The sequence below is a fragment of the Scyliorhinus torazame genome, chromosome 14 (assembly GCF_047496885.1).
Source record: "Scyliorhinus torazame isolate Kashiwa2021f chromosome 14, sScyTor2.1, whole genome shotgun sequence".
Lineage (NCBI taxonomy): Eukaryota > Metazoa > Chordata > Chondrichthyes > Carcharhiniformes > Scyliorhinidae > Scyliorhinus > Scyliorhinus torazame.
The window spans coordinates 213,679,837-213,703,819 of NC_092720.1; the positions used below are offsets into that span (position 1 = coordinate 213,679,837).

The 23,983-nt window shown below is 63.6% G+C and overlaps 1 protein-coding gene across 4 annotated transcripts in view; it reads right to left on the reverse strand.

Annotated features, from left to right (window-relative positions):
• Positions 1-23,983, reverse strand: part of LOC140390476 (butyrophilin subfamily 1 member A1-like) — a 178,939-nt gene that overhangs the window by 22,150 nt on the left and 132,806 nt on the right. For 2 of the 4 annotated variants that reach the window (XM_072475638.1, XM_072475636.1), the window contains one exon: positions 23,831-23,857. The exons of the other annotated variants lie outside the window; for them this stretch is intronic. In XM_072475638.1, coding sequence (XP_072331739.1) covers positions 23,831-23,857 — 27 coding nt within the window. The remainder of the gene's footprint in view (positions 1-23,830; positions 23,858-23,983) is intronic. 4 annotated transcript variants of the gene reach the window in all.

Sequence of the window (23,983 nt, forward strand, 5' to 3'; positions counted from 1 at the left end):
CCTGGGGATGTGAGTGTGCACTTAGGGTGTGTATGCTTGGGGTGTTTGAGTGTGAGCCTCGGGGATTTAAGTGTGTGTTGCTGGATTTGAGCTTGGGGGGGGGGTAAGCTTGGTGTGTGTATCTGCGGTTGTAGAAGGGTGGGTGCATATGCATGGGGGGGGGGGTGAGTGTGCAGGTGTGTTGGGGGGGGGTGAGGTTGTGCATGTATGGGGCTGTATGTGTGCATGTGGCACGTGAATGTGTGCATTTGGCGGTGGGGGGTGGGGTGTGTATGTGGAGGCGGGGATGTGTGTGATTGGGCAGGTATGCATATGTGTGGGGGAGAGGGCACTTAATGTGTATAGGGGGGTGGGGGAGGAGTGGGCGTTTGGAGGTTGTCTCGGTCTGGGGCGTGTGTCCGGGGGCTCGGGGTATGAGTGCGGATGTGGGGTGTGTGTGTGTCTGGGGCGTGGGTACTGTGTGTGTGTGTGTGGATCGTGGGTGTGTGTGTCTGGGGCGTGGGTACTGTGTGTGTGTGGCGTGGGTGTGTGTGTGTCTGGGGCGTGGGTACTGTGTGTGTGTGTGGCGTGGGTGTGTGTGTGTCTGGGGCGTGGGTACTGTGTGTGTGTGTGGCGTGGGTGTGTGTGTCTGGGGCATGGGTACTGTGTGTGTGTGTGGCATGGGTGTGTGTGTGTCTGGGGCATGGGTACTGTGTGTGTGGGGTGTGTGTGTGGGTATGTTGTGTGTGTGTGTGTGTGTGTCTGGGGCGTGGGTACTGTGTGTGTGTGTGGCGTGGGTGTGTGTGTGTCTGGGGCGTGGGTACTGTGTGTGTGTGGCGTGGGTGTGTGTGTGTCTGGTGCGTGGGTACTGTGTGTGTGTGGCGTGGGTGTGTGTGTGTCTGGGGCATGGGTACTGTGTGTGTGGGGTGTGTGTGTGGGTATGTTGTGTGTGTGTGTGTGTGGGGGGGAGGTTGTGTGTGTGTGGCGTGGGTGTGTGTGTGTGTCTGGGGCGTGGGTACTGTGTGTGTGGGGTGTGTGTGTGGGTATGTTGTGTGTGTGTGTGTGTGGGGGGAGGTTGTGTGTGTGGCGTGGGTACATGTGGTGAGGGTGAGTGAGTGAGATTCCTGAGCCTGGGAGTGAGCTGGACACACACACTCTCACCCTTTCGCACTCGAATCATCGTCTTTGTTTATTACTCAGTCTGTAATTGTCAATTTATTGTTCTGATATTTACTCAGCAAATTGTTTCTTTTTATAAATCAGCTTTTTTTCAAACTTATGTTTAATGTTGGGGGCGATCTACCAGTCGCGTCCCTACCGAACTGGGGCGTGGCTGGTAGATACCGGGATAGGCCTCTTCCGCAATTTACCTGGCTCGCCACGCCTCCCGAGATCTAACATGTGGCACTGCCAGGACGTCAGGTTGGCATTCTGTCCATGCCAATGATCGGGCCTGGGGGCACCCTCATAGGTGAGTTGAGGGGGCCGGGTGATGCATCGGAGGGGCTGGGAGATCGGGGTTCCTCAGTACAGGAAGCAGGACTAAGTGTGGCCTTGGTGGGACATTCCCCACGGAGGCCCCAGATTACAACAAATTACCGTTCGATGCGTGGACTTTCTCAGCACTGCGAGCGCCGGGAAAGGCCTGCCTAAAGGCGCTCAACAAAGGACTCTATGCAATTCGGTTAGATAACTGTGGTGAATGTATTATGCCAATAATCCACCATTTTATTTGTATCTGTGCTGTTGCCCTTGTACTTGTATCTATGCTATGCTGTTGCCCTTGTGGGCTCCTCCTATGGGCCATTGTATGGCATTATCCATAGGGGAACATGTTGGGGCCTGAATGGGCTCTGCCTATGGCTCCTCCCCTTGAAGGGAGGTATAAAGAGCAGTCGGCCTGTAGGTGGTTCTCAGTATTGGATCAGTCGCAGGCAGGCACTGTTCTAAGTTGATTAAAGCCACAGTTTACTTCTACTCCCGTCTCGAGTGAATTGATGGTCGCATCAATAACGCCCGTTGTTATAAATCTGAACTTCTGATATATGTTCATCGACCTCCCGAGTGTGCGAAAAATTGAAATGTGGTCCCTCCCCCATGTGGAAAAGTTTGGACAAACCTGGGATAAACTGACGATCGGAGGGGCTGATCCCACTGAATCCCACTTTTTATAACAACAGCTGTCAATGTCCTTACCTAATGTCCCAGCTCCTTTGACTAGGTGCCTCATGGCAGACTGGTACAAAAGGTGAAGTCACTCGGGATCAGAGGTGAGCTGGTAAGATGGATACAGAACTGGCTGGGTCATAGAAGCAAAGGGTAACAATGGAAGAGTGTTTTTCTGAATGGAAGGTTGTGATTAGTGGTCTTCCACAGGGATCGGTGCTGGGACCTTTGCTGTTTGTAGTGTGCATAAACGATTTGGAGGAAAATGTAGCCGGTCTGATTAGTAAGTTTGCGGATGACACCAAGGTTGGTGGAGTGGCAGATAGTGTTGAGGATTGTCAGAGGATACAGCAGGACATAGATATGAAATGAAATGAAAATCGCTTATTGTCACAAGTAGGCTTCAAATTAAGTTACTGTGAAAAGCCCCTAGTCGCCACATTCCGGCACCTGTTCGGGGAGGCTGGTACGGGAATCGAACCGTGCTGCTGGCCTGCCTTGGTCTGCTTTCAAAGCCAGCGATTTAGCCCTGTGCTAAACAGCCCCTGATAGGTTGGAGACTTGGGCAGAGAAATGGCAACTGGAGTTTAATCCGGACAAATGTGAGGTAATGCATTTTGGTCGGTCTAACACAGAGGGGAAATATACCGTAAATGGCAAAACTCTTAGGAATATAGAAAGTCAGAGAGATCTGGGTGTGCAAGTCCACAGATCTTTGAAGGTGGCAACACAAGTGGACAAGGTAGTCAAGAAAGCACACATAATGCTTGCCTTCATTGGACGGGGCATTGAGTATAAAAACTGGCAAGTCATGCTGCAGTTGTATAGAACCTTGGTAAGGCCCCACTTGGAATATTGCCCACAATTCTGGTCGCCGCACTACCAGAAGGATGTGGAGGCTTTGGGGTCAGGCGGGGTTGCTTGGGCACCGTTCAGACTCAGGGGGCTCGGATTTGGTTGGGGATCAAAGTCTGTTGGTTCCTGCTGGGGCAGGGGCTGATTGGACCCTGAGGGGTGCTGGGGCAGCCACTGATTGGACCCTGCTGGGGCAGCCACTGATTGGACCCTGCTGGGGTGCTGGGGCAGCCGCTGATTGGCCGCTGATTGGACCCTGCTGGGGTGCTGGGGCAGCCACTGATTGGACCCTGCTGTGGTGCTGGGGCAGCCACTGATTGGACCCTGCTGGGGTGCTGGGGCAGCCGCTGATTGGCCGCCGATTGGACCCTGCTGGGGTGCTGGGGCAGCCGCTGATTGGACCCTGTTGGGGGATCAGACGGGATCGAAATCTGTTGGGTCAGCGAGTTATCAGAACCTGCTGGGGGAGTGGGTAATTGGACTCTGCTGGGTCAGCACGTGTATGGACTCTGCTGGGGCAGGTGTATGGACTCTGCTGGGGCACCAGGTGTATGGAATCTGCTGGGGCAGCAGGTGTATGGACTCTGCTGGGACAGCAGGTGTATGGACTCTGCTGGGACAGCAGGTGTATGGACTCTGCTGGGGCAGCAGGTGGATGGACTCTGCTGGGGCAGCAGGTGGATGGACTCTGCTGGGGCAGCAGGTGGATGGACTCTGCTGGGGGAGTGGGTAATTGGACTCTGCTAGGGCAGCAGGTGTATGGACTCTGCTGGGGCAGCAGGTGTATGGACTCTGCTGGGGCAGCAGGTGTATGGACTCTGCTGGGGCGGCAGGTGTATGGACTCTGCTGGGGCAGCAGGTGTATGGACTCTGCTGGGGCAGCAAGTGTATGGACTTTGCTGGGGCACCAGGTGTATGGACTCTGCTGGGACAGCAGGTGTAAGGACTCTGCTGGGGCAGCAGGTGTATGGACTCTGCTGGGGCAGCAGGTGTATGGACTCTGCCGGGGCAGCAGGTGTATGGACACTGCTGGGACAGCAGGTGTATGGACTCTGCTGGGACAGCAGGTGTATGGACTCTGCTGGGACAGCAGGTGTATGGACTCTGCTGGGACAGCAGGTGTATGGACTCTGCTGGGACAGCAGGTGTATGGACTCTGCTGGGACAGCAGGTGTATGGACTCTGCTGGGACAGCAGGTGTATGGACTCTGCTGGGACGGCAGGTGTATGGACTCTGCTGGGACAGCAGGTGTATGGACTCTGCTGGGGCAGCAGGTGTATGGACTCTGCTGGGGCAGCAGGTGGATGGACTTTGCTGGGGCAGCAGGTGGATGGACTCTGCTGGGGTGCTGGGGCAGCCGCTGATTGGCCGCTGATTGGACCCTGCTGGGGTGCTGGGGCAGCCGCTGATTGGACCCTGTTGGGGGATCAGGTGGGATCGAAATCTGTTGGGTCAGCAAGTTATCAGAACCTGCTGGGGGAGTGGGTAATTGGACTCTGCTGGGGCAGCAGGTGTATGGACTCTGCTGGGGCAGGTGTATGGACTCTGCTGGGGCACCAGATGTATGGAATCTGCTGGGGCAGCAGGTGTATGGACTCTGCTGGGACAGCAGGTGTATGGACTCTGCTGGGGCAGCAGGTGGATGGACTCTGCTGGGCCAGCAGGTGGATGGACTCTGCTGGGCCAGCAGGTGGATGGACTCTGCTGGGGCAGCAGGTGTATGGACTCTGCTGGGGGAGTGGGTAATTGGACTCTGCTAGTGCAGCAGGTGTATGGACTCTGCTGGAGCAGCAGGTGTATGGACTCTGCTGGGGCAGCAGGTGTATGGACTCTGCTGGAGCAGCAGGTGTATGGACTCTGCTGGGGCAGCAGGTGTATGGACTCTGCTGGGGCAGCAGGTGTATGGACTCTGCTGGGGCAGCAGGTGTATGGACTCTGCTGGGGCAGCAGGTGTATGGACTGCTGGGGCAGCAGGTGTATGGACTCTGCTGGGGCAGCAGGTGTATGGACTCTGCTGGGACAGCAGGTGTATGGACTCTGCTGGGACAGCAGGTGTATGGACTCTGCTGGGACAGCAGGTGTATGGACTCTGCTGGGACAGCAGGTGTATGGACTCTGCTGGGACAGCAGGTGTATGGACTCTGCTGGGACAGCAGGTGTATGGATTCTGCTGGGACAGCAGGTGTATGGACTCTGCTGGGACAGCAGGTGTATGGACTCTGCTGGGGCACCAGTGTATGGACTCTGCTGGGACAGCAGGTGTATGGACTCTGCTGGGACAGCAGGTGTATGGACTCTGCTGGGGCAGCAGGTGTATGGACTCTGCTGGGGCAGCAGGTGTATGGACTCTGCTGGGACAGCAGGTGTATGGACTCTGCTGGGACAGCAGGTGTATGGACTCTGCTGGGACAGCAGGTGTATGGACTCTGCTGGGGCAGCAGGTGTATGGACTCTGCTGGGACAGCAGGTGTATGGACTCTGCTGGGGCAGCAGGTGTATGGATTCTGCTGGGGCAGCAGGTGTATGGACTCTGCTGGGGCAGCAGGTGGATGGACTTTGCTGGGGCAGCAGGTGGATGGACTCTGCTGGGGCAGGTGCATGGACTCTGCTGGGGCAGCAGGTGTATGGACTCTGCTGGGGCAGCAGGTGTATGGACTCTGCTGGGGCAGCAGGTGTATGGACTCTGCTGGGGCAGCAGGTGTATGGACTCTGCTGGGGGTGTTCAGATTCTGCTGAGGATCAGTGCCTGTGCGAGGTGGGGGAGGAGCTCAGAGTCTGCTTGGGGTTTGGGGGATTGGTGTCTGCTGGGGGTCGAGGGCTTGGTGGCTGCTCGGTGTCGGGCGGATTGGAGTCTGCTGGGGATCAGGGGCACAGAGCCTCCTGGGTTTCGGGGGCACAGAGCCTCCTGGGTTTCGGGGGCACAGAGGCTGCTGGATTTCGGGGACACAGAGCCTGCTGGGGTCAGGGGGGCACAGAGCCTGCTGGGTTTCGGGGGCACAGTGGCTGCTGGGTTCAGGGGCATAGAGACTGTGGGGGTCAGGGGCACAGAGCATGCGGGGATCAGGGGCACAGAGCCTGCTGGGGTCAGGGGCACAGAGCCTGCGGGGATCAGGGGATCAGGGGCACAGAGCCTGCTGTGGTCAGGGGCACAGAGCATGCGGGGATCAGGGGCACAGAGCCTGCTGGGGTCAGGGGCACAGAGCATGCGGGGATCAGGGACACAGAGCCTGCTGGGGTCAGGGGCACAGAGCATGCGGGGATCAGGGGCACAGAGCCTGCTGGGGTCAGGGGCGCAGAGCCTGCTGGGGTCTGGGGCGCAGAGCCTGCTGGGGTCAGGGGCAAGGAGCCTGCGGGGGTCAGGGGCACAGAGCATGCGGGGATCAGGGGCACAGAGCCTGCTGGGGTCAGGGGCACAGAGGCTGCTGGGGTCAGGGGCACAGAGGCTGCTGTGTTTCGGGGGCACAGAGGCTGAGTAGGTCAGGGACACAGAGGCTGCGGGTGTCAGGGACACAGAGGCTGCTGGGGTCAGGGGCACAGAGCCTGCTGGGGTCAGGGGCACAGAGCCTGCTGGGGTCAGGGGCACAGAGCCTGCTGGGGTCAGGGAGGCACAGAGCCTGCTGGGGTCAGGGGCACAGAGCCTGCTGGGGTCAGGGGCACAGAGCCTGCTGGGGTCAGGGGCGCAGAGCCTGCTGGGGTCAGGGGCGCAGAGCCTGCTGGGGTCAGGAGCGCAGAGCCTGCTGGGGTCAGGGGCACAGAGCCGCTGGGGGTCAGGGGCACAGAGCCTGCTGGGGTCAGGGGCACAGAGCCTGCTGGGGTCAGGGGCACAGAGGCTACTGGGGTCAGGGGCACAGAGGCTGCTGGGGTCAGGGGCACAGAGGCTGCTGGGGTCAGGGGCACAGAGGCTGCTGGGGTCAGGGGCACAGAGGCTGCTGGGGTCAGGGGCACAGAGGCTGCTGGGGTCAGGGGCACAGAGGCTGCTGGGGTCAGGGGCACAGTGGCTGCTGGGGTCAGGGGCACAGTGGCTGCTGGGGTTAGGGGCACAGAGCCTGCTGGGGTCAGGGGCACAGAGCCTGCTGGGCTTCGGGGGCACAGAGCCTGCTGGGGTCAGGGGCACAGAGGCTGCTGGGTTTCGGGGGCACAGAGACTGTGGGGATCAGGGGCACAGAGCCTGCTGGGTTTCCGGGGCACAGAGGCTGCTGGGGTCAGGGGCACAGTGGCTGCTGGGGTCAGGGGCACAGAGGCTGCTGGGGTCAGGGGCACAGAGGCTGCTGGGTTCAGGGGCACAGAGCCTGCTGGGGTCAGGGGAACAGAGCCTGCTGGGGTCAGGGGCCCAGAGCCTGCTGGGGTCAGGGGCGCAGAGCCTGTTGGGGTCAGGGGCGCAGAGCCTGCTGGGCTCAGGGGCGCAGAGCCTGCTGGGCTCAGGGGCGCAGAGCCTGCTGGGTTTCGGGGGCACAGAGCTTGCTGGGGTCAGGGGCGCAGAGCCTGCTGGGGTCAGGGGCACAGAGCCTGCTGGGGTCAGGGGCACAGAGCCTGCTGGGGTCAGGGGCACAGAGGCTGCTGTGTTTTGGGGGCACAGAGCCTGCTGGGGCCAGGAGCACAGAGCATGCGGGTTTCAGGGGCACAGAGCCTGCTGGTGTCAGGGGCACAGAGCCTGCGGGGGTCAGGGGCACAGAGCCTGCGGGGGTCAGGGGCACAGAGCCTGCGGGGGTCAGGGGCACAGAGCCTGCTGGGGTCAGGGGCACAGAGCCTGCTGGGGTCAGGGGCGCAGAGGCTGCTGGGGTCAGGGGCACAGAGGCTGCTAGGTTTCGGGGGCACAGAGCCTGCTGGGGTCAGGGGCACAGAGGCTGCTGGGGTCAAGGGCACAGAGCCTGCTGGGGTCAGGGGCACAGAGCCTGCTGGGATCAGGGGCACAGAGCCTGCTGGGGTCAGGGGCACAGAGCCTGCGGGGATCAGGGGCACAGAGCCTGCGGTGGTCTGGGGCGCAGAGCCTGCTGGGGTCAGGGGCACAGAGCCTGCGGGGGTCAGGGGCACAGAGCCTGCGGGGGTCAGGGGCACAGAGCCTGCGGGGGTCAGGGGCACAGAGCCTGCTGGGGTCAGGGGCACAGAGCCTGCGGGGAGTCAGGGGCACAGAGCCTGCTGGGGTCAGGGGCACAGAGCCTGCTGGGGTCAGGAGCACAGAGGCTGCTGGGGTCAGGGAGGCACACAGCCTGCTGGGGTCAGGGAGGCACACAGCCTGCTGGGGTCAGGGGCACAGAGGCTGCTGGGGTCAGGGGCACAGAGCCTGCTTGGGCCAGGGGCACAGAGGCTGCTGGGTTTCGGGGCACAGAGCCTGCTGGGGTCAGGGGCACAGAGGCTGCTGGGGTCAGGTGCACAGAGCCTGCTGAGGTCAGGAGTACAGAGCCTGCTGGGATCAGGGGCAACGAGCCTGCTCGGTTTCGGGGGCACAGAGCCTGCTGGGTTTCGTGGGCACAGAGCCTGCTGGGGTCAGGGGCGCAGAGCCTGCTGGGGTCAGGGGCACAGAGCATGCTGGGCTTCGGGGGCACAGAGCCTGCTGGGGTCAGGGGCACAGAGCCTGCTGGGTTTACGGGGCACAGAGGCTGCTGGGGTCAGGGGCACAGAGGCTGCTGGGGTCAGGGGCACAGAGGCTGCTGGGGTCAGGGGCACAGAGGCTGCTGGGGTCAGGGGCGCAGAGCCTGCTGGGGTCAGGGGCGCAGAGCCTGCTGGGGTTAGGGGCGCAGAGCCTGCTGGGGTCAGGGGCGCAGAGCCTGCTGGGGTCAGGGGCGCAGAGCCTGCTGGGGTCAGGGGCGCAGAGCCTGCTGGGGTCAGGGACGCAGAGCCTGCTGGGGTCAGGGGCGCAGAGCCTGCTGGGTTTCGGGGGCACAGAGCCTGCTGGGTTTCGGGGGCGCAGAGCCTGCTGGGGTCAGGGGCACAGAGCCTGCTGGGGTCAGGGGCACAGAGCCTGCTGGGGTCAGGGGCACAGAGCCTGCTGGGGTCAGGGGCACAGAGCCTGCTGGGGTCAGGGGCACAGAGCCTGCTGGGGTCAGGGGCACAGAGCCTGCTGGGGTCAGGGGCACAGAGCCTGCTGGGGTCAGGGGCACAGAGCCTGCTGGGGTCAGGGGCACAGAGGCTGCTGTGTTTCGGGGGCACAGAGGCTGAGTAGGTCAGGGACACAGAGGCTGCAGGTGTCAGGGACACAGAGGCTGCTGGGGTCAGGGGCACAGAGCCTGCTGGGGTCAGGGGCACAGAGCCTGCTGGGGTCAGGGAGGCACAGAGCCTGCTCGGGTCAGGGAGGCACAGAGCCTGCTGGGGTCAGGGGCACAGAGCCTGCTGGGGCCAGGAGCACAGAGCCTGCTGGGGTCAGGGGCACAGAGGCTGCTGGGTTTCGGCGGCAGAGACTGTGGGGGTCAGGGGCACAGAGCCTGCTGGGGTCAGGGGCACAGAGCCTGTGGGGGTCAGGGGCACAGAGCCTGCTGGGGTCAGGGGCACAGAGCCTGCTGGGGTCAGGGGCACAGAGCCTGCTGGGGTCAGGGGCACAGAGCCTGCTGGGGTCAGGGGCACAGAGCCTGCTGGGGTCAGGGGCGCAGAGGCTGCGGGGGTCAGGGGCTCAGAGGCTGCTAGGTTTCGGGGGCACAGAGCCTGCTGGGGTCAGGGGCACAGAGGCTGCTGGGGTCAAGGACACAGAGCCTGCTGGGGTCATGGGCACAGAGCCTGCTGGGATCAGGGGCACAGAGCCTGCTGGGATCAGGGGCACAGAGCCTGCTGGGGCCAGGGGCACAGAGCCTGCGGGGATCAGGGGCACAGAGCCTGCTGTGGTCTGGGGCGCAGAGCCTGCTGGGGTCAGGGGCACAGAGCCTGCTGGGGTCAGGGGCACAGAGCCTGCGGGGAGTCAGGGGCACAGAGCCTCCTGGGGTCAGGGGCACAGAGCCTGCTGGGGTCAGGAGCACAGAGGCTGCTGGGTTCAGGGGCACAGAGCCTGCTGGGGTCAGGGAGGCACACAGCCTGCTGGGGTCAGGGGCACAGAGGCTGCTGGGGTCAGGGGCACAGAGCCTGCTGGGGTCAGGGGCACAGAGCCTGCTAGGGCCAGGGGCACAGAGGCTGCTGGGTTTCGGGGCACAGAGCCTGCTGGGGTCAGGGGCACAGAGGCTGCTGGGGTCAGGTGCACAGAGCCTGCTGAGGTCAGGAGTACAGAGCCTGCTGGGATCAGGGGTAACGAGCCTGCTCGGTTTCGGGGGCACAGAGCCTGCTGGGTTTCGTGGGCACAGAGCCTGATGGGGTCAGGGTCGCAGAGCCTGCTGGGGTCAGGGGCACAGAGCCTGCTGGGCTTCAGGGGCACAGAGCCTGCTGGGGTCAGGGGCACAGAGCCTGCTGGGTTTCGGGGGCACAGAGCCTGCTGGGTTTCGGGGGCACAGAGGCTGCTGGGGTCAGGGGCACAGAGGCTGCTGGGGTCAGGGGCACAGAGGCTGCTGGGGTCAGGGGCACAGAGCCTGCTGGGGTCAGGAGCGCAGAGCCTGCTGGGGTCAGGGGCGCAGAGCCTGCTGGGGTCAGGGCGCAGAGCCTGCTGGGGTCAGGGGCGCAGAACCTGCTGGGGTCAGGGGCGCAGAGCCTGCTGGGGTCAGGGGCGCAGAGCCTGCTGGGGTCAGGGGCACAGAGCCTGCTGGGTTTCGGGGGCACAGAGCCTGCTGGGTGTCGGGGGCGCAGAGCCTGCTGGGTGTCGGGGGCACAAAGCCTGCTGGGGTCAGGGGCACAGAGCCTGCTGGGGTCAGGGGCACAGAGCCTGCTGGGGTCAGGGACACAGAGGCTGCTGGGGTCAGGGGCACAGAGCCTGCTGGGGTCAGGGGCACAGAGCCTGCTGGGGACAGGGGCACAGAGCCTGCTGGGGTCAGGGAGGCACAGAGCCTGCTGGGGTCAGGGGGGCACAGGGCCTGCTGGGGTCAGGGGCACAGAGCCTGCTGGGGCCAGGAGCACAGAGCCTGCTGGGGTCAGGGGCACAGAGGCTGCTGGGTTTCGGGGGCACAGAGACTGTGGGGGTCAGGGGCACAGAGCCTGCTGGGGTCAGGGGCACAGAGCATGCGGGGGTCAGGGGCACAGAGCCTGCTGGAGTCAGGGGCACAGAGCCTGCTGGGCTTCGGGGGCACAGAGCCTGCTGGGTTCAGGGGCACAGAGCCTGCTGGGTTTAGGGGGCACAGAGCCTGCTGGGTTTCGGGGGCACAGAGCCTGCTGGGTTTCCGGGGCACAGAGACTGCTGGGGTCAGGGGCACAGAGGCTGCTGGGGTGCGGGGCACAGAGCCTGCTGGGGTCAGGAGCACAGAGCCTGCTGGGGTCAGGGGCACAAAGGCTGCTGGGGTCAGGGGCACAGAGCCTGCTGGGGTCAGGAGCACAGAGCCTGCTGGGGTCAGGGGCACAGAGCCTGTGGGGGTCAGGGGCACAGAGCCTGCTGGGGTCAGGGGCACAGAGCCTGCTGGGGTCAGGGGCACAGAGCCTGCTGGGGTCAGGAGCACAGAGCCTGCTGGGGTCAGGGGCACAGAGCCTGCTGGGGTCAGGGGCACAGAGCCTGCTGGGGTCAGGGGCACAGAGCCTGTGGGGGTCAGGGGCACAGAGCCTGCTGGGGTCAGGGGCACAGAGCCTGCTGGGGTCAGGGGCACAAAGGCTGCTGGGGTCAGGGGCACAGAGCCTGCTGGGGTCAGGAGCACAGAGCCTGCTGGGGTCAGGGGCACAGAGCCTGTGGGGGTCAGGGGCACAGAGCCTGCTGGGGTCAGGGGCACAGAGCCTGCTGGGGTCAGGAGCACAGAGCCTGCTGGGGTCAGGGGCACAGAGCCTGCTGGGGTCAGGGGCACAGAGCCTGCTGGGGTCAGGGGCACAGAGCCTGTGGGGGTCAGGGGCACAGAGCCTGCTGGGGTCAGGGGCACAGAGCCTGCTGGGGTCAGGGGCACAGAGGCTGCTGGGGTCAGGGGCACAGAGGCTGCTGGGGTCAGGGGCACAGAGGCTGCTGGGGTCAGGGGCACAGAGGCTGCTGGGGTCTGGGGCACAGAGGCTGCTGGGGTCAGGGGCACAGAGGCTGCTGGGGTCAGGGGCACAGAGCCTGCTGGGGTCAGGGGCGCAGAGCCTGCTGGGGTCAGGGGCGCAGAGCCTGCTGGGGTCAGGGGCGCAGAGCCTGCTGGGGTCAGGGACGCAGAGCCTGCTGGGGTCAGGGGCGCAGAGCCTGCTGGGTTTCGGGGGCACAGAGCCTGCTGGGTTTCGGGGGCGCAGAGCCTGCTGGGGTCAGGGGCACAGAGCCTGCTGGGGTCAGGGGCACAGAGCCTGCTGGGGTCAGGGGCACAGAGCCTGCTGGGGTCAGGGGCACAGAGCCTGCTGGGGTCAGGGGCGCAGAGCCTGCTGGGGTCAGGGGCACAGAGCCTGCTGGGGTCAGGGGCACAGAGGCTGCTGTGTTTCGGGGGCACAGAGGCTGAGTAGGTCAGGGACACAGAGGCTGCAGGTGTCAGGGACACAGAGGCTGCTGGGGTCAGGGGCACAGAGCCTGCTGGGGTCAGGGGCACAGAGCCTGCTGGGGTCAGGGAGGCACAGAGCCTGCTCGGGTCAGGGAGGCACAGAGCCTGCTGGGGTCAGGGGCACAGAGCCTGCTGGGGCCAGGAGCACAGAGCCTGCTGGGGTCAGGGGCACAGAGGCTGCTGGGTTTCGGCGGCAGAGACTGTGGGGGTCAGGGGCACAGAGCCTGCTGGGGTCAGGGGCACAGAGCCTGTGGGGGTCAGGGGCACAGAGCCTGCTGGGGTCAGGGGCACAGAGCCTGCTGGGGTCAGGGGCACAGAGCCTGCTGGGGTCAGGGGCGCAGAGGCTGCTGGGGTCAGGGGCTCAGAGGCTGCTAGGTTTCGGGGGCACAGAGCCTGCTGGGGTCAGGGGCACAGAGGCTGCTGGGGTCAAGGACACAGAGCCTGCTGGGGTCAGGGGCACAGAGCCTGCTGGGATCAGGGGCACAGAGCCTGCTGGGATCAGGGGCACAGAGCCTGCTGGGGCCAGGGGCACAGAGCCTGCGGGGATCAGGGGCACAGAGCCTGCTGTGGTCTGGGGCGCAGAGCCTGCTGGGGTCAGGGGCACAGAGCCTGCTGGGGTCAGGGGCACAGAGCCTGCGGGGAGTCAGGGGCACAGAACATCCTGGGGTCAGGGGCACAGAGCCTGCTGGGGTCAGGAGCACAGAGGCTGCTGGGTTCAGGGGCACAGAGCCTGCTGGGGTCAGGGAGGCACACAGCCTGCTGGGGTCAGGGGCACAGAGGCTGCTGGGGTCAGGGGCACAGAGGCTGCTGGGGTCAGGGGCACAGAGCCTGCTAGGGCCAGGGTCGCAGAGCCTGCTGGGGTCAGGGGCACAGAGCCTGCTGGGCTTCGGGGGCACAGAGGCTGCTGGGGTCAGGGGCACAGAGCCTGCTGGGTTTCGGGGGCACAGAGCCTGCTGGGTTTCGGGGGCACAGAGCCTGCTGGGTTTCGGGGGCACAGAGGCTGCTGGGGTCAGGGGCACAGAGGCTGCTGGGGTCAGGGGCACAGAGGCTGCTGGGGTCAGGGGCACAGAGCCTGCTGGGGTCAGGAGCGCAGAGCCTGCTGGGGTCAGGGGCGCAGAGCCTGCTGGGGTCAGGGCGCAGAGCCTGCTGGGGTCAGGGGCGCAGAACCTGCTGGGGTCAGGGGCGCAGAGCCTGCTGGGGTCAGGGGCGCAGAGCCTGCTGGGGTCAGGGGCGCAGAGCCTGCTGGGGTCAGGGGCACAGAGCCTGCTGGGTTTCGGGGGCACAGAGCCTGCTGGGTGTCGGGGGCGCAGAGCCTGCTGGGTGTCGGGGGCACAAAGCCTGCTGGGGTCAGGGGCACAGAGCCTGCTGTGGTCAGGGGCACAGAGCCTGCTGGGGTCAGGGGCACAGAGCCTGCTGGGGTCAGGGGCACAGAGCCTGCTGGGGTCAGGGGCACAGAGCCTGCTGGCGTCAGGGGCACAGAGGCTGCTGTGTTTAGGGGGCACAGAGGCTGCGTAGGTCAGGGACACAGAGGCTGCAGGTGTCAGGGACACAGAGGCTGCTGGGGTCAGGGGCACAGAGCCTGCTGGGGTCAGGGGCACAGAGCCTGCTGGGGTCAGGGGCACAGAGCCTGCTGGGGTCAGGGAGGCACAGAGCCTGCTGGGGTCAGGGGGGCACAGGGCCTGCTGGGGTCAGGGGCACAGAGCCTGCTGGGGCCAGGAGCACAGAGCTTGCTGGGGTCAGGGGCACAGAGGCTGCTGGGTTTCGGGGGCACAGAGACTGTGGGGGTCAGGGGCACAGAGCCTGCTGGGGTCAGGGGCACAGAGCCTGCGGGGGTCAGGGGCATAGAGCCTCTGGGTCAGGGGCACAGAGCCTGCTGGGGTCAGGGGCACAGAGCCTGCTGGGGTCAGGGGCGCAGAGGCTGCTGGGGCCAGGGGCACAGAGGCTGCTAGGTTTCGGGGGCACAGAGCCTGCTGGGGTCAGGGGCACAGAGGCTGCTGGGGTCAAGGGCACAGAGCCTGCTGGGGTCAGGGGCACAGAGCCTGCTGGGGTCAGGGGCACAGAGCCTGCTGGGGTTTCGGGGCACAGAGCCTGCTGGGGTCAGGGGCACAGAGGCTGCTGGGGTCAGGTGCACAGAGCCTGCTGAGGTCAGGAGTACAGAGCCTGCTGGGATCAGGGGCAACGAGCCTGCTCGGTTTCGGGGGCACAGAGCCTGCTGGGTTTCGTGGGCACAGAGCCTGCTGGGGTCAGGGTCGCAGAGCCTGCTGGGGTCAGGGGCACAGAGCCTGCTGGGGTCAGGGGCACAGAGCCTGCTGGGCTTCAGGGGCACAGAGCCTGCTGGGGTCAGGGGCACAGAGCCTGCTGGGTTTCGGGGGCACAGAGCCTGCTGGGTTTCGTTGGCACAGAGCCTGCTGGGTTTCGGGGGCACAGAGGCTGCTGGGGTCAGGGGCACAGAGGCTGCTGGGGTCAGGGGCACAGAGGCTGCTGGGGTCAGGGGCACAGAGGCTGCTGGGGTCAGGGGCGCAGAGCCTGCTGGGGTCAGGAGCGCAGAGCCTGCTGGGGTCAGGGGCGCAGAGCCTGCTGGGGTCAGGGGCGCAGAGCCTGCTGGGGTCAGGGGCGCAGAGCCTGCTGGGGTCAGGGGCGCAGAGCCTGCTGGGGTCAGGGGCTCAGAGCCTGCTGGGGTCAGGGGCGCAGAGCCTGCTGGGGTCAGGGGCGCAGAACCTGCTGGGGTCAGGGGCGCAGAGCCTGCTGGGGTCAGGGGCGCAGAGCCTGCTGGGGTCAGGGGCACAGAGCCTGCTGGGGTCAGGGGCACAGAGCCTGCTGGGTTTTGGGGGCACAGAGCCTGCTGGGGGGCGCAGAGCCTGCTGGGTGTCGGGGGCACAAAGCCTGCTGGGGTCAGGGGCACAGAGCCTGCTGGGGTCAGGGGCACAGAGCCTGCTGGGGTCAGGGACACAGAGGCTGCTGGGGTCAGGGGCACAGAGCCTGCTGGGGTCAGGGGCACAGAGCCTGCTGGGGACAGGGGCACAGAGCCTGCTGGGGTCAGGGAGGCACAGAGCCTGCTGGGGTCAGGGGGGCACAGGGCCTGCTGGGGTCAGGGGCACAGAGCCTGCTGGGGCCAGGAGCACAGAGCCTGCTGGGGTCAGGGGCACAGAGGCTGCTGGGTTTCGGGGGCACAGAGATTGTGGGGGTCAGGGGCACAGAGCCTGCTGGGGTCAGGGGCACAGAGCCTGCTGGGGTCAGGGGCACAGAGCATGCGGGGGTCAGGGGCATAGAGCCTCTGGGTCAGGGGCACAGAGCCTGCTGGGGTCAGGGGCACAGAGCCTGCTGGGGGCAGGGGCGCAGAGGCTGCTGGGGCAAGGGGAACAGAGGCTGCTAGGTTTCGGGGGCACAGAGCCTGCTGGGGTCAGGGGCACAGAGGCTGCTGGGGTCAAGGGCACAGAGCCTGCTGGGGTCAGGGGCAGAGAGCCTGCTGGGGTCAGGGGCACAGAGCCTGCTGGGGTCAGGGGCACAGAGGCTGCTGTGTTTCGGGGGCACAGAGGCTGAGTAAGTCAGGGACACAGAGGCTGCGGTGGTCAGGGGCACAGAGCCTGCTGGGGTCAGGGGCACAGAGCCTGCTGGGGTCAGGGAGGCACAGAGCCTGCTGGGGTCAGGGGCACAGAGCCTGCTGGGGTCAGGGAGGCACAGAGCCTGCTGGGGTCAGGGAGGCACAGAGCCTGCTGGGGTCAGGGGCACAGAGGCTGCTGGGTTCCGGGGCACAGAGACTGTGGGGGTCAGGGGCACAGAGCCTGCTGGGGTCAGGGCACAGAGCATGCGGGGATCAGGGGCACAGAGCCTGCTGGGGTCTGGGGCGCAGAGCCTGCGGGGGTCAGGGGCACAGAGCCTGCTGGGGTCAGGGGCACAGAGCCTGCGGGGAGTCAGGGGCACAGAGCCTGCTGGGGTCAGGGGCACAGAGCCTGCTGGGGTCAGGAGCACAGAGGCTGCTGGGTTCAGGGGCACAGAGCCTGCTGGGGTCAGGGAGGCACACAGCCTGCTGGGGTCAGGGGCACAGAGGCTGCTGGGGTCAGGGGCACAGAGCCTGCTGGGGTCAGGGGCACAGAGCCTGCTGAGGTCAGGAGTACAGAGCCTGCTGGGATCAGGGGCAACGAGCCTGCTCGGTTTCGGGGGCACAGAGCCTGCTGGGTTTCGTGGGCACAGAGCCTGCTGGGGTCAGGGGCGCAGAGCCTGCTGGAGTCAGGGGCACAGAGCCTGCTGGGCTTCGGGGGCACAGAGCCTGCTGGGTTCAGGGGCACAGAGCCTGCTGGGTTTAGGGGGCACAGAGCCTGCTGGGTTTCGGGGGCACAGAGCCCGCTGGGGTCAGGGGCACAGAGCCTGCTGGGGTCAGGGGCACAGAGCCTGCTGGGGTCAGGGACACAGAGGCTGCTGGGGTCAGGGGCACAGAGCCTGCTGGGGTCAGGGGCACAGAGCCTGCTGGGGACAGGGGCACAGAGCCTGCTGGGGTCAGGGAGGCACAGAGCCTGCTGGGGTCAGGGGGGCACAGGGCCTGCTGGGGTCAGGGGCACAGAGCCTGCTGGGGCCAGGAGCACAGAGCCTGCTGGGGTCAGGGGCACAGAGGCTGCTGGGTTTCGGGGGCACAGAGACTGTGGGGGTCAGGGGCACAGAGCCTGCTGGGGTCAGGGGCACAGAGCATGCGGGGGTCAGGGGCATAGAGCCTCTGGGTCAGGGGCACAGAGCCTGCTGGGGTCAGGGGCACAGAGCCTGCTGGGGTCAGGGGCGCAGAGGCTGCTGGGGCCAGGGGCACAGAGGCTGCTAGGTTTCGGGGGCACAGAGCCTGCTGGGGTCAGGGGCACAGAGGCTGCTGGGGTCAAGGGCACAGAGCCTGCTGGGGTCAGGGGCACAGAGCCTGCTGGGGTCAGGGGCACAGAGCCTGCTGGGGTCAGGGGCACAGAGGCTGCTGTGTTTCGGGGGCACAGAGGCTGAGTAGGTCAGGGACACAGAGGCTGCGGTGGTCAGGGGCACAGAGCCTGCTGGGGTCAGGGGCACAGAGCCTGCTGGGGTCAGGGAGGCACAGAGCCTGCTGGGGTCAGGGGCACAGAGCCTGCTGGGGTCAGGGAGGCACAGAGCCTGCTGGGGTCAGGGAGGCACAGAGCCTGCTGGGGCCAGGGGCACAGAGCCTGCTGGGGCTAGGGGCACAGAGCCTGCTGGGGTCAGGGGCACAGAGGCTGCTGGGTTCCGGGGCACAGAGACTGTGGGGGTCAGGGGCACAGAGCCTGCTGGGGTCAGGGCACAGAGCATGCGGGGATCAGGGGCACAGAGCCTGCTGGGGTCTGGGGCGCAGAGCCTGCGGGGGTCAGGGGCACAGAGCCTGCTGGGGTCAGGGGCACAGAGCCTGCGGGGAGTCAGGGGCACAGAGCCTGCTGGGGTCAGGGGCACAGAGCCTGCTGGGGTCAGGAGCACAGAGGCTGCTGGGTTTAGGGGCACAGAGCCTGCTGGGGTCAGGGAGGCACACAGCCTGCTGGGGTCAGGGGCACAGAGGCTGCTGGGGTCAGGGGCACAGAGCCTGCTGGGGTCAGGGGCACAGAGCCTGCTGAGGTCAGGAGTACAGAGCCTGCTGGGATCAGGGGCAACGAGCCTGCTCGGTTTCGGGGGCACAGAGCCTGCTGGGTTTCGTGGGCACAGAGCCTGCTGGGGTCAGGGGCGCAGAGCCTGCTGGAGTCAGGGGCACAGAGCCTGCTGGGCTTCGGGGGCACAGAGCCTGCTGGGTTCAGGGGCACAGAGCCTGCTGGGTTTAGGGGGCACAGAGCCTGCTGGGTTTCGGGGGCACAGAGCCTGCTGGGTTTCCGGGGCACAGAGACTGCTGGGGTCAGGGGCACAGAGGCTGCTGGGGTGCGGGGCACAGAGCCTGCTGGGGTCAGGAGCACAGAGCCTGCTGGGGTCAGGGGCACAGAGGCTGCTGGGGTCAGGGGCACAGAGCCTGCTGGGGTCAGGAGCACAGAGCCTGCTGGGGTCAGGGGCACAGAGCCTGTGGGAGTCAGGGGCACAGAGCCTGCTGGGGTCAGGGGCACAGAGCCTGCTGGGGTCAGGAGCACAGAGCCTGCTGGGGTCAGGGGCACAGAGCCTGCTGGGGTCAGGGGCACAGAGCCTGCTGGGGTCAGGGGCACAGAGCCTGTGGGGGTCAGGGGCACAGAGCCTGCTGGAGTCAGGGGCACAGAGCCTGCTGGGGTCAGGGGCACAGAGGCTGCTGGGGTCAGGGGCACAGAGGCTGCTGGGGTCAGGGGCACAGAGGCTGCTGGGGTCAGGGGCACAGAGGCTGCTGGGGTCAGGGGCACAGAGGCTGCTGGGGTCAGGGGCACAGTGGCTGCTGGGGTCAGGGGCGCAGAGCCTGCTGGGGTCAGGGCCATAGAGCCTGCTGGGTTTCGGGGGCACAGAGCCTGCTGGGTTTCGGGGACACAGAGCCTGCTGGGGTCAGGGGCACAGAGCCTGCTGGGGCCAGGGGCACAGAGCCTGCTGGGGTCAGGGGCACAGAGGCTGCTGGGTTTCGGGGGCACAGAGACTGTGGGGGTCAGGGGCACAGAGCCTGCTGGGGTCAGGGGCACAGAGCATGCGGGGGTCAGGGACACAGAGCCTGCTGGGGTCAGGAGAACAGAGGCTGCTGGGGTCAGGGGCACCGAGCCTGCTGGGGTCAGGGGCACAGAGCCTGCTGGGGTCAGGGGCACAGAGCCTGTGGGGGTCAGGGGCACAGAGCCTGCTGGGGTCAGGGGCACAGAGCCTGCTGAGGTCAGGAGTACAGAGCCTGCTGGGATCAGGGGCAACGAGCCTGCTCGGTTTCGGGGGCACAGAGCCTGCTGGGTTTCGTGGGCACAGAGCCTGCTGGGGTCAGGGGCGCAGAGCCTGCTGGAGTCAGGGGCACAGAGCCTGCTGGGCTTCGGGGGCACAGAGCCTGCTGGGTTCAGGGGCACAGAGCCTGCTGGGTTTAGGGGGCACAGAGTCTGCTGGGTTTCGGGGGCACAGAGCCTGCTGGGTTTCCGGGGCACAGAGACTGCTGGGGTCAGGGGCACAGAGGCTGCTGGGGTGCGGGGCACAGAGCCTGCTGGGGTCAGGAGCACAGAGCCTGCTGGGGTCAGGGGCACAGAGGCTGCTGGGGTCAGGGGCACAGAGCCTGCTGGGGTCAGGAGCACAGAGCCTGCTGGGGTCAGGGGCACAGAGCCTGTGGGGGTCAGGGGCACAGAGCCTGCTGGGGTCAGGGGCACAGAGCCTGCTGGGGTCAGGAGCACAGAGCCTGCTGGGGTCAGGGGCACAGAGCCTGCTGGGGTCAGGGGCACAGAGCCTGCTGGGGTCAGGGGCACAGAGCCTGCGGGGGTCAGGGGCACAGAGCCTGCTGGGGTCAGGGGCACAGAGCCTGCTGGGGTCAGGGGCACAGAGGCTGCTGGGGTCAGGGGCACAGAGGCTGCTGGGGTCAGGGGCACAGAGGCTGCTGGGGTCAGGGGCACAGAGGCTGCTGGGGTCTGGGGCACAGAGGCTGCTGGGGTCAGGGGCACAGAGGCTGCTGGGGTCAGGGGCACAGTGGCTGCTGGGGTCAGGGGCGCAGAGCCTGCTGGGGTCAGGGGCATAGAGCCTGCTGGGTTTCGGGGGCACAGAGCCTGCTGGGTTTCGGGGACACAGAGCCTGCTGGGGTCAGGGGCACAGAGCCTGCTGGGGCCAGGGGCACAGAGCCTGCTGGGGTCAGGGGCACAGAGGCTGCTGGGTTTCGGGGGCACAGAGACTGTGGGGGTCAGGGGCACAGAGCCTGCTGGGGTCAGGGGCACAGAGCATGCGGGGGTCAGGGACACAGAGCCTGCTGGGGTCAGGAGCACAGAGCCTGCTGGGGTCAGGGGCACCGAGCCTGCTGGGGTCAGGGGCACAGAGCCTACTGGGGTCAGGGGCACAGAGCCTGTGGGGGTCAGGGGCACAGAGCCTGCTGGGGTCAGGGGCACAGAGCCTGCTGGGGTCAGGGGCGCAGAGGCTCCTAGGTTTCGGGGGCGCAGAGCCTGTGGGGGTCAGGGGCACAGAGCCTGCTGAGGTCAGGGGCACAGAACCTGCTGGGGTCAGGGGCACAGAGGCTGCTGGGGTCAGGGGCACAGAGGCTGCTGGGGTCAGGGGCACAGAGGCTGCTGGGGTCAGGGGCACAGAGGCTGCTGGGGTCAGGGGCACAGAGGCTGCTGGGGTCAGGGGCACAGACGCTGCTGGGATCAGGGGCACAGTGGCTGCTGGGGTCAGGAGCACAGAGCCTGCTGGGGTCAGGGGCACAGAGCCTGCTGGGGTCAGGGGCACAGAGCCTGCTGGGGTCAGGGGCACAGAGCCTGCTGGGGTCAGGGGCACAGAGCCTGTGGGGGTCAGGGGCACAGAGCCTGCTGGGGTCAGGGGCACAGAGCCTGCTGGGGTCAGGGGCACAGAGGCTGCTGGGGTCAGGGGCACAGAGGCTGCTGGGGTCAGGGGCACAGAGGCTGCTGGGGTCAGGGGCACAGAGGCTGCTGGGGTCAGGGGCACAGAGGCTGCTGGGGTCAGGGGCACAGTGGCTGCTGGGGTCAGGGGCGCAGAGCCTGCTGGGGTCAGGGGCATAGAGCCTGCTGGTTCGGGGGCACAGAGCCTGCTGGGTTTCGGGGGCACAGAGCCTGCTGGGTTCAGGGGCGCAGAGCCTGCTGGGGTCAGGGGCTCAGAGCCTGCTGGGCTTCGGGGGCACAGAGCCTGCTCGGCTTCGGGGGCACAGAGCCTGCTGGGATCAGGGGCACAGAGCCTGCTGGGTTTCGGGGACACAGAGCCTGCTGGGATCAGGGGCACAGAGCCTGCTGGGCTTCGGGGGCACTGAGCCTGCTGGGCTTCGGGGGCACAGAGCCTGCTGGGGTCAGGGGCACAGAGCCTGCTGGGGCTTTGGAATGCTGGAACGTGCTGGGTGCCGGGGCTCGGATTCTGTCAGGATGTTGGTTGGCTCAGAGTCTTCTGAGGGTTGACGGGGCTGGACTTGGCCGGGAGTCGGTGGAGGCCTCGGATTCTGCTGGGTCGGGGTGGGGGGCTCTTGGGTGCCATTTTTCTCATCTCCACATCAACACCTGGGCTGCAGAGGGTGAATGTGTGTCTGAGTACTGTTTAAATGTGACTCCAGGAGCTCTGAACTCATCTATTGCAAAGAGTAAGACTCAGTTTGGTTGAAACATACAAGGTCCCGAGCGACTTGAGGTGGATGTGGAAAGGATATTCCCTCTTGGGAGGATTTAGAAATAAAGGGCAGCCAATTTAAGTCGGAGGTGAGGAGAATCTCTTCTCTCACAGAGTCATTCGTCGCTGCAACTTTCTCCCTCAGTAGAAGCACTTGTCAATAATATCAATATCGACAAGCAAAGGAACCGATGGAGATGGGCAAAATTGTGTCAGTTCCTTAGCAAAAGGTTGGGATAGACTTATTCTATCTTGAAGGCGAAGAATATTTGCTAATAGTTGACTACTATTCAAACTATCCAGAAGTAGCACAGTTGTCAAGCTCGTCAGCCAATTGTGTTATTATGCAGACAAAAGCAATGTTTGTACGTCATGGCATCCCCAGGTTTATGAGTGACAGTGGTCCGTGTTTCAGTGGTAAAGAATGGAAGGCATTTGCACAGCTTTATGACTTCAGACATATCACATCAAGTCCATTGTACCCTCAGTCTAATGGCGAAATGGAAAACGTGTGCAGATAGTCAAACTGCTGAAAAAGGCTACGGACAGTCGAGATGATCCATATCCAGCATTGATCAGCTATCGAGCATCTCCTTTAAGTTGTGGTTTGTCGCTATCAGAACTGTTTATGAGTCAAACGCTATGAACAATTCTGCCATGCCATACCAAACAACAAGTAAATGAGAAGATAAGGGATTAGTTGCAATCTCAAAAGAAGAAACAGAAGAGGTACCATGACAAGTCAACCAGGACTCTGAAACCTTTAAATCCGAATGATGTAGTGAGAGTGGAGGATCCTGATGGCTGGTCAAAATGTGCAACAGTATTACAGAAATAGGTCTGAGATCTTACACTGTAATCACGGAGCAAGGACAGGTACTAAGGAGAAACAGACGGGCATCCTGAAAGTTAAACAACTTGTTGCTCGACTACAAGACAATGTCTATGAAAACTTAGATTCTTCAAAACCAACACAACCAGAGGACGAATCAAATATCATTGTACAGTCTGAAGTTCCAAACAGTGATGTGGTCATACCAGTTGCACCTACAGAAATGTCAAGCAGATTCATCAGATCTACTGAAGTTAAGAAAATCAACAAAGTGTAAAAAGAAACCTGAAAGATTGAATCTGTAATTGGATAATATAACTATACATGGTATAAATTCCTGGGCGACGCATATCATATATAATATTTATTGAAATGATGTGTGTATGTTTGTTCAAAATCTCAAGGAAAGGGGATGTAGTGATATGCAGAAGCAATTGTACATGTAAATATATTTGACCTCCGACCACTAGGTGGCAGGCAGGCCATACCATATGACACTGTAACCGCGGGGTAGTCTGTAGAAGAATTTGTCGCGGTTACTTGTGTTTGTGATTATTCCAGTTTGTTAGTATTAGTTTGCAACCCACAGTTTGTTATACAATAAATTCGACTAGTGATGTCCTTTGGTATGCTGTCTCAATCATTGTCTCTGTACAAGAACTTAACAATTCCCACCCTGTAGGCCCCATGCAGGCTATTACACATGGTAGACACAGATCCAGAACACATTCTCAGGATAAGGTGTCCATCATTTTTAATTGAGATGAGGAGAAAAGGATGGTGAATCCCAGTGGATTTTGGATGCTCCATCTTTGAGTGGATGTAAGGGTGAGATTGATTTTTGGTTTGTCAGGGAACCAGGGAATATGCAGAATGGGTAAGAAATGGACTCAAAGCCAAAGATCCGCCTTGATTTTACTGAACGATGGCCGGGATTCTCCATTGCGAGTCCGACCCTCCACCACTGCAGCGAGGACGGAGAACTTTGGCGCGTCGTTTGCTGGTGGCAGGATTCTCTACTCCCGCCGCTTGTCAATGAAGCCACCCCAAGCTGCTGGGAAACCTGCGGGTGGTGGTGCGCTGCTGGTGGGACCAGAGAATTCTGCCACCAGCGAATGGGCAGAGAATTCCACCCAATGGAACAGGGTCAGTGGGCTAAATGGTCTCCTCCTGCTCCTGATGTTTTTACGTAGCCCTGGTCATAGCCCTTCGTGTAGGCTATTTGTCAGTTGTTAATTATTTTGAGATGTCAGCTCTTGTTTAAGCTGTTCATCTGCTTTTGAATTTAATTTTTCTTTCCTGTGTGTCACAATAATAATATCTTACCTTCACAGTCACGAATTCTCTTCCACTCTGCAAACAGAAATAACAAATTAGACTGGAGAACTCTCAGTGATTTAATGAAGTAACAATTCCACAGAAAAGTGTTTCACAGGAATTTTAAATATAATCAATGCCTTCTAACTGATCTCCTGTGGC